General features: G+C 51.6%; 1 protein-coding gene across 1 annotated transcript; it reads left to right on the forward strand.

The window, feature by feature from the left end:
- Positions 1-348: 348 nt before the first annotated feature.
- CWF19L1 (CWF19 like cell cycle control factor 1) lies at positions 349-9,546 on the forward strand. Its single transcript, XM_041716937.2, has 14 exons — positions 349-1,421; positions 1,557-1,641; positions 2,054-2,132; positions 2,551-2,652; positions 3,322-3,536; positions 4,261-4,379; positions 4,545-4,629; positions 5,158-5,298; positions 6,156-6,267; positions 6,987-7,066; positions 7,876-8,085; positions 8,473-8,592; positions 9,229-9,326; positions 9,402-9,546. Exons 1-14 carry the CDS (start codon positions 1,399-1,401, stop codon positions 9,544-9,546), a joined length of 1,614 nt encoding a protein of 537 aa, XP_041572871.2. The 5' UTR covers positions 349-1,398.
- The last annotated feature ends 66 nt before the right edge of the window (positions 9,547-9,612 follow it).

The following is a 9,612-nucleotide window of genomic DNA, read 5'->3' on the forward strand; positions in this document are numbered from 1 at the left end:
GGGGGAGGCTGAGGGGCGGCAGTGACGATGTGGCGGTGGCGATGGCGCTGCAGAGGGCAGGCGGGGGTGCCGCCATGTTGGGGGAAGGCTGAAGGGGAACGCAGCTGAGGGGGAGCGGTGACGGTGCGGCGGCGGCGCCGCTGAGGGGAGGCGGGGGCCGGCCATGTTGGGGAGAGGCAGAACTACGGCCCCGCTGAGGGGCGGCCGCCGCTTTTCCGCCCCTTCGAGAGCGTGGGATGGCGGGGAGTTCTTCGTCGGGCAGCGTCCATGAGCTGCTGGGGTTGAGGGGATCGGGCCGGCAGTGCGGTGCCCTCGCTGCCTCTGCAACGCGCCGGAGCCGCCGCTGAGCGCGGCCTCCTGCCCGTTACCGCCGCGTGCGCTTCGGTCCAGTCACCGTCAGCAAAATCAATGAAAGGGACTCCGCCTTGCCTTCCCACATCCCGCCGGTGAGCAGCCGGCTTTGCTGGCCTTTGGGAGTGGGCAGGCCCTGGCACAGGGTGCCCAGAGCAGCTGGGGCTGGCCCTGCAGCCCTGGCAGTGCCCAGGGCCAGGTTGGACTTTCAGGGCTTGGAGCAGCCTGGGACAGCGGAAGAATTCCCTGCCCATGGCACTGGATGGGCTTTAAGGTCCCTTCCCATCCAAACCATTCCATGCTAATTTTGTGGTTTATTCAGGCCAAGTGAGATGCAGAAAATAAAAGTTATTACTTTCCATTTCTCGTGCCTGTTGTTGAAATGTGGAACGGTTCAGTCCCAATACCACAGAAGGAATAAACACCAACAGTACCAACTCAGATTTCAGCTCCTGGTTACAGAATTCAGATGGTAACATTGTAAAACCTTAATAAAATACATAAACATTTAATTTAGAAATCCTCTATACAAACGATTTCTAAGATATTGTTTATTTATAAAGCATCATTATAATAAAATTTTATAAAAGGTGTCAAATACTGGAGAGCTTGGCTGGTGTTTACAGCCTGATTAAGTGCTTGTTTTGGTACAAATCGGTCTAATAATTACAAATATATATCGAAATACAGTATTTACATATATTAACATATATAATGACAGTATAATAATTTATCGGTGTAAATAATCAGCTGCAGTGATTATTTCGGTCACTTCTGAGACAACGACCCTTCTCTTACCTAGTCACCTCTTCTACTTCTTCACGGGTTTTCCATATTTAGTGCCAGCAGGGTTGAGGACAGCATGCGTTGGGAATACCCGCGATTCCTTCCGGACGCGGGCATTTAAACTGCCCGCCGGCTCCCGCTCCTTCTGCCCGGCTTCGGGCACCAACCGGCGGAGCGCTACGGGCGGCGCACCCGGAAGTGGCGGAGCGCTTTGAGCGGTGCACCCGGAAGTGGGGGAGGTTCGGGACGAGCATCCTCGTGATGGCGGCGGCACCGCTGCGTGTGTGAGTGCGACGGGACGGGATGGGATGGGGTGGGATGGGATGAGATGAGAACGGGGCGGGACACAGGATGAGGTCGCGATGGGGCCGGGGCCGGACCGTGCTAGTCGGCCGCTCTTACCGCGCGGTGTCCCGCAGGCTGGCGTGTGGCGACGTGGAGGGGCGGCTGGACGCGATCTTCGGGCGGGTCCGCGCCATCCAGGCCAAGAGCGGCCGCTTCGACGTAAGGCTCGTGGGGCTTATGGAGGGAGGCGGATGTGGTGCCGTTCCCGCGGGGTTCCTGTCCCGGCACGGCCGAGGCCGGAGCCAGCCCGGGGTGAGGTTCCTGTGCCGGCGCTGCTCGTGTGGGTGTTGCTGTCCCGTCCCTCCGCGGCAGCGATCCTCCTCTCTCTGCTCGGTGTGAGAAGGGGTTTGCAGCCCCTCAGCTGTGAGGAACCGTGATCTGTGCACAGAAGGCGGGAGAGCAACTGGCTGTCCTTTTAAACCCGTTGATGTTGTGTTTAACACAGATAAACACAGAGAAATCTCTTCACTTTGGCAAACCAACTGCTGCTGAAGTGGTGCAAGCAAAAGTCTTTGTGTGTGTGTTCTGTCTGTGGAGAAATGGCAACTCCTGCTTTATCTGGTGTTTTTAGATGCTTTTGTGTGTCGGGAATTTCTTTGGCTCTACTTCCGAGGCAGAATGGGCCGATTACCGCACGGGGGCCAAGAAAGGTAAGGACTAAGGACGGAGGGTGGTGTCACCCGGGGCTGGCACTGCTTCACAGCCTGCCTTGGAGTTCAGGACGGGGGCTGGGCACTGTGGTGTTCCAGCACTCACACTCCAGCAGGGAAACCCCACACAGGAGGGAAGGATAAGTCTGTTTGGAACACCCCTGGCTTTAGGGCTGTGCATCACCTTGGAGTTAATCTTACACAAGCAGGGGAGGGTGATGTGAGTGGAGCAGAGCTTGTTCCCCTCCTGCAGCGATGGGAATTCCAGGCTGGGGCTCACCCTGCCAGAAGGTTTCTTGTGCTGTTGTGTGTGGTGGAGGCTGTGCCTGGGAGGGGTTTCCTGCTCTGATTCCTGGGCAGCGTGGGCTGGGTACACTGGAATTAAAGCTCACTGAGTGAACGAGGTTCTCTCCCACAGCTCCAATCCCAACCTACGTGCTTGGTGCTAACAACCCGGACACCCTGAGCTACTTCCCAGATGTCAGCGGCTGTGAGTTGGCTGAGAACATCACTTACCTGGGTAAGGCTGCAGGGGGTTTGGGCTCAGGGAGCTGCCTGTGCCTGCTGGGGCTCTCATGGGTGTTCTCTCCTCTTCCCACTTCAACACCTTCCTTTTTCTGGGAGTCATAAATGGCATTTTTTATCCTGTGGTTCAGACTGAAGTTGAACTTGGTGTTGTGTAAAATGTGAAAGAAAACCCTGCTTTCTTGATTTGTTTTTTTTTTTAATTTCTCTGATACTGAGCTTGCTAACCAGAAGGAATAGTGATTGCAAGAGCCTGTTTTTTGAGGGAATCTTATTCCCAGAGCATGCCTGTCTCTGTAGAAGGTTTGAATACGATTTTGCTGTGTGGCTATACTGCAGTGACAGAAGTAACAAGCGAAATGTAGCTAAGCTAAAAGGAAAAACCAGTTTCTTTCCAGAATTCCCACCAGGCCAAAAAATTAACTAAGTAGAGGTACTTGGCTGGGATGTGTTATTGCTGAGGATGAGTTTTTGGGAAGCAACGTGGCAGGGAGGAGGGGGAAGGCTGGGGCTTGTGTGAAGAGCTCCGTTGTGGGCAGGCTCGGGTTTGAGCACGGCAGATGAGCTGCCTGTGAGGCTGCTGCGGCGGCGGCAGCGAGTCAGGACTGCTGCTGCCCCGCCCAGGGGGTTGTGGCGCTCTCAGGGCTGTGTTGTGTCGCTGCAGGCCGCAGGGGCGTGTTCAGCGGCTGCTCGGGGCTGCAGATCGCCTACCTGAGCGGCACCGAGGCGCAGCAGCAGCCCGCGCCCGCCCACTGCTTCGGCGCCAAGGACGTGGCCGAGCTGAAAGCCTCCCTGCTCTCAACCCCAAACTTCAGGGGTGTGGATATACTGCTGACATCCCCCTGGCCCAGAGATGTGGGGACTTTTGCCAACAGCACGGTGAGTGTTCTGTTCTGGGGTTTCACAAAGCGTTGCCTTTCTGCTTCCTCTCCAAGCGGGAGTTCTGTTCACCCTCTCCACGTGCTTGAGAAAGCTGAGAGTAAAAACAGGGAAAGCTTATGTTCTGGTTCTTCAGAGAAGAAGGACTGAAAGGAGGGGGATTTATGAGACTTCAGGGCATTTAATCTGTCCCTGCCACTTTTTAAGTGTTTTGGTGTTTATTTCCTTAAGTATCAGTCAGGTGGTTTGGTTCTTCCTCCATCGGAATTTTAAGGGCATTTTTTCATTTATGTCCAGTTTTGTTGTGTTAATGTTCCTCAGCAGAAGTGATTTTCAGATGGTTTGAAGCCTGTCTGGACAGCAAGGCCACACATGTGGCAAAAGAATTTGCTTCCTCTCAGTTTCTTCCAACATCCAAAAAGAGTTACAATCCTCAGTTTAAATGCATGAGGAGCCTTCCCTCACAGCATGATAACCAACCCTGCTGCCCTTGGGGCTTGTAGAGAATGATTTGTTGGGATATTCTGGCTCAGAAAGAAAACTCAGATCTTAGAAGTTCCCATGGGCATTCCCTGTGGTTATTTAATATGCCATTCTATGTTTGACTTCCCCTGGCATGAATTTTCTGGGAATGAGCTCACTTGAGTGTAGAGAGAAGTACATTAAACCTTTCTTTTCCCTGCTCTTTGAGAGGTTTAAATAAACCTTGGTTTGTGTTTTGTAGGGAGAAATAGATACCAAGAAGTGTGGCTCCAAGTTAGTATCAGATCTGGCTGCAAGTCTCAAACCAAGGTACCATTTTGCTGCCCTGGAGAAGGCCTATTATGAAAGACTTCCTTACAGGTTTGTAAAATCATGTGAAATGTCATTTATTTTTCAAGTAAGGGTTCAGATTTTAAGGAACACAGGAGGATTTGTGTGCTCTCTGAGTACCTTCATGGCAGGGAGGGGTTCTCCCACTGTCCTTTCAGTACTTTTTCAGTACAGCCAGGTTTTGCTGCCTTACAGGAATCACATGGTGCTACAGGAGACCCCACAGCACGTCACCAGGTTTATTGCCCTTGCTGATGTTGGCAACACAAGCAAGAAAAAGGTATTGACACCCTTGAATCTTTCTTCATTTCTCAAGTACAATAATAGGGCAGTGAGACCAGTTAGAGGACAGCACCAGGCACTTAAAATCTTGGCTGAAGTGGAGATATCTGTCTCACTTGACTAATAGGTACCACTTGCCTATTATGTCAGAAGGGTAAGGGCTGCACGTGGTGTTCTGAGGCAAAATAACCAACATTGGCATGAGGTTTTTAACCTGTTTCTCTTCTACCCTTAAGAAAATTATGGAATATTGATTGGTAGTTAAGGGTGCACAGGATCCAGGCCTGGAAACATAAAAGGCCAGAAGGAAGGCCTGGAAATGGGCAGGGATGAAGGATGCACTGCATAAGCTCCTGGGTGGGACACTGGCACAGTGGGTGTGTTTTTCCATGTCCTGCCTTGGCACAAACACGGATGTGCTGAGTGGTGTGGAACTGCTCTGAGGTGTCTTAGTTCGTAAGTGATCTCCCCAGAGGTGCAGCTGTGGCAGGAGCTGCTTGTCCCTGAGCACCTGTGTTTGTTGCAGTACCTCTATGCCTTCAGCATCGTGCCCATGAGCTCAATGGACCCTGCAGAGCTGGTGAAGCAGCCTCAGGACGTCACCGAAAATCCCTACCGGAAACTGAGGAAGGAGGCTCCCAAGAGCAAAGCCCCGCTCTCTGCAGAGGTACCTTGGTGTTTATTTCTCCCTACAAAACACAAACTGCTTCCCTGTGCCTTCCTGCTTCACTCTCTGTGCTCACAACACTGCTTGGCTTTCCCTTTGGGATTCTCTGTCCAAAATTCTGCTGTGGGGACAAGTTGGGGGAGCTGCAGGTGTTCAGCCTGGAGGAGGCTCCAGGGAGAACTTTTTGTGGCCTTTCACTTCTTAAAGAAGGACTATAAGACATAAGGGGACAAGAGTTTTTTCCTCTTCAGCATTAAAGTATTCTAAAGGCATTTGGCTGTATGGGCTAACTCAGTCAAATGTTTTCAACCTCTGGCGAGTCTGTGACACGTTAACATCTCTAAGAAATAAAGCCATTCTTTTGGCATAGGCTGGCAAATGAAAAGATTTGAATAATCTATAAAACCAGGCAATTCTGAATGTTCAGCATAAGGCTGAATAGGAGAGCATAATCATTTGGGGCAGCTCTCCCTGAAGTTTTTCCCTGACTGTAGCAGGTAGTGTGCTGCATTACTAGGAGGACAGGCCATTCTGTTCCAGGGTATTCAGAAGGCATTTCTTCCTGGAAAGGGTGCTCAGGCCTTGGCAGGGGCTGCCCAGGGAGCTTTGGGGTGCCCATCCCTGGAGGTGTCCCAGGAAGGGCTGGAGGTGGCACTCAGTGCTCTGGGCTGGGGACAAGGTGGGCACTGGGCACAGGGTGGGCTCCATGGGCTGGCAGGGATTTTCCAACCTAAATGATTCTAGGATATTGATGCTTTTAAAAACTCTTCAGGAAAAATCAAATTCTTGTATATCCTGTCACTTTCTGTGATGCAGTTCTAACTGAACATCCCATTCACTTTTCATTTCCTAAACAGGAAGAACCAGCTTGTCAGTTTTTCTTTGACTTGAACAAGCATCAGGGAAAGAAACGTCCCTCAGAGGGGAAAGAGGGGGGGGACTCCCAGCCTAAGCAAGCCAAGAAACCCCGTAAGTATGAGGATGCTTTTTTCCTGAGCTCTTCCCTCGAGGCCTTGGATGGACCACGTCACTCCAAGTTGTTCCTCAAGTTGTTGAGCTGTCGGTGTCAGCTGGCCAGAGAGCTCTCACTGCCAGCTGCTGGGGGAATGCAGGAAGATGAAGGGATCTTCCCTCTTTTCCAAGGGAAGATTGGCTTCAGTAGGTGAAAGAAGGGTCAAGAGTGTAATTTCAAGGCTCTTTGGGTCTGTGGTGGTTGTGGTTGGGCTGATGGCATTTACTCTCTGAACCAGACATGGTGCTTCTGAAAATCTCAGCTCAGGTGTCACAGTTTGGGTGTGAATCCAGGTGCTTTGGGTGTGATGGATAGACCAGAACTGACAAGTGTGTTTGACAGCATCTGCCCTTGTCTTTACCTGTGCAGTAATTTTACCTCATTTTGATTTGTTTGCTTACATGTGCTGGTGTTTTCTTATTTAGTGAGTTGCAACTGCTAATTCCTGGAACTACTAAGCTCCTCCTTCATTAGGTTACAGCATTCCAGGAGAATGGCAGTCAGCAGGGTCTGACTGCCACCACCTCCTTTCTTGCTGGAATTTCCCTGGCCAGAGCTGTGTCCTTCTGACACCTTCAGCACTTTATAAACTGGGAAGGGTGGCTGGAAAATACCAGGTTGTCTGTGTTCTGACAAATACCCCTTCTGCTAATCCTTGTTTTCTTTCCCAACAAAGCTCAGCCCACGGGGCCCTGCTGGTTCTGCCTGGCCAGCCCAGAGGTGGAGAAGCACTTGGTTGTCAGTATTGGCACACATGTAAGTACCTGCAGCATGGGTTTGCTAGGTCAGAATCATGCTAAGTCATGGCAAAACAAAATAAAAATCTCCAATTTTAAACATAAAACAAACTTTATTTGCAGCTGGTTTGCTTTCAGTTCCTTTGCATCTCCTCTACAAACATAGAAACTCTTAAAAAGTGAAGCATGGCCTAGTTTTGTTCCAGCAGCACAGCTGGAATCCAGTGCCAGAACACTTTTTGCTGTGCCAGCCCTCTCTTACCATCTGGCAAAACTTTTCCAGCTGGAATAAAGCTGGAACTTGCTTTGGCAGCAGGATGCACCAGTGCCAGATCTCTCTGGGATGGCTGGTTATAGTTTTGTTCTATAGCGATGAAAATGTGTCCAAGATGTACTTCAAGATGTTGACTTTGAAGCTCAGTCCATCATTGTTTTATGCACTTTCTGCTCCTGTATAGCATAATTAACTTACAGGGACCGGTTTGTCCACGGGTTTAGTTCAAATTTTTAAGTGGATTTTTGTGTCAGAATAAGAAATTCCTGCCTCACTGCTGAAGTTCACTCAGCAGCTTCCCTGCACACAAAGCATTCCTCTGGCATTCAAAAGATAACTTTTCCTTTGTCATTTGGCAGTCTCTTTGCCTCTTTCTCATTCTTCTAGTGATTAATAAATTCAGTATAAAAATAAATTCAAATAAAATGGCTAATAAACAATCCATAATAAGCAACATAAAAGACTCTCCTTTTCTTGTGGCTACTCAGACTGAGTAGTCAGAGGTTAAATTCCTACAGCACAGTGAGTAACTGGTGTGTGTTGTTTCACTCTAGTGCTACCTTGCCCTGGCCAAAGGGGGTTTGTCTCCTGACCACGTCCTGATTTTGCCAATTGGGCACTATCAGTCAGTGGTGGACTTGTCTTCAGAGGTGCTGGAAGAAGTGACCAAGTACAAGGCTGCTCTAAAGGAATTTTTCAGAAGCAAGGGAAAGAGATATGTCCTATTTGAAAGAAACTATAGGAGTCAGCATTTGCAGCTACAGGTATGGTTTGGGTGTTGCTCTGGGAAAACATAAACTTGCACTGAATATAAAGTCCAGGTGAACTGAAAGAGTCATTTTGGGGTTTATCGTGGTGGTTGCTGTGTGTGGCAGGTCTGTAAGTGTATCAGGGCTGTATCAGAACTACCACAGAGATGAGAAAGGAGAGGGCTGTGCTGAGAACTTTCAAGCCTGGGGTTTTCAGCTCTCTGTCCAGCTCCTACAGGGAAAAATGTCTCATAAGTTTAAGCCTGTAGAGATGGGTGCTCACCTATCTTGTGTGATGAGGCTGAGCTGTACTGAGGAGCCCATGAGCTCCAGTGATGGACTGATGGCTTTCTGCAAACGCATTGTCTCGTCTTCTTTTATGGAACTGTCCTCCCTCTCCAGGTCATCCCTGTCCCACTGGACCTCTGTACGTCTGAAGACATCAAGGAGGCCTTTATTACACAAGCACAGGAGCAGCAGATTGAGCTGTTAGAAATCCCAGAGCACTCGGATATCGCGCAGGTACGGGGTCAGATTTCACCTCCTTGCTTCCCCTCTGTCCTGCCTAAGCTGCTGTTCCTCTCTGAGGTCACGCTGTGGGGTGGGGCCAAGCTGTTGGAGGCAGAACCTCATCGACTTGATTTGGGGATGTGCCAGGATTCTGCTCTGGGAGAAGATCCCAGGAACAACAGATGATTTCTCAGCTGAGAAATGTGAGCGTGGCTTCATCCTCCAAAAATTGTGTGTAGTAGGCTGGGTGACCTAGATGAGCTTAGGAACAACGAGACCTGCCTGGTTCTCATTTAGTCACTCATGGCAGAATTAAACCACAAAATGTCATAGGTGATCCCAGCAGGAAGTGACCCACTGCTCCTTCCTCCCATGGAAGGTATTGTTGGAGGTCAGGCACTGACCTCAGGCAGTTTGTGGGGTTATTTTTCCAAATTTCCTGCCAGAAGAGAGGAGCACGGCATGGGGACAGCTGAAGTGGCTGGGAGGAGGGTGTGCCTGTCACCTGTTCTCAGAAGGGGGGCTAGGAAGGGTGGTGTTTAGGTGCAGCCTGGGCGTGGCAGCGCCACGGTCCAGTTAAAGGGCGGGCTCGATGGAGGTGCTTCCCAGCCGCACTGACTCTGTGCTTCCGTGGTTCCCGCGGCGCAGGTGGCTCAGCCGGGGACGCCGTACTTCTACGTGGAGCTGGACTCGGGGGAGAAGCTGTTCCACCGCATCCGCGGCCGCTTCCCGCTGCAGTTCGGCAGGTGCGCGCCGGGCCCGCCCGCCCCCGCCGTGACGTCACGGCGGCGGGCGCTGACGTCACGGCGCTGTCGTTGCAGGGAGGTGCTGGCGAGCGAGGCGCTGCTGGCGCAGCCGCAGCGCGCGGACTGGCGGCAGTGCGCCGCCCCGCGGCCCGAGGAGGCGGCGCAGGCCCGCGCCTTCCGCCGCGACTTCGAGCCCTTCGACTTCTCCCTCCGCGACTGAGGCGGCGCTGCCGGCCGCGGCCCCGGGCGGCGCCGGCCGGTGACGCGGCAGTCGAGGCGGAGTGCC

The sequence above is a fragment of the Taeniopygia guttata genome, chromosome 6 (assembly GCF_048771995.1).
Source record: "Taeniopygia guttata chromosome 6, bTaeGut7.mat, whole genome shotgun sequence".
Lineage (NCBI taxonomy): Eukaryota > Metazoa > Chordata > Aves > Passeriformes > Estrildidae > Taeniopygia > Taeniopygia guttata.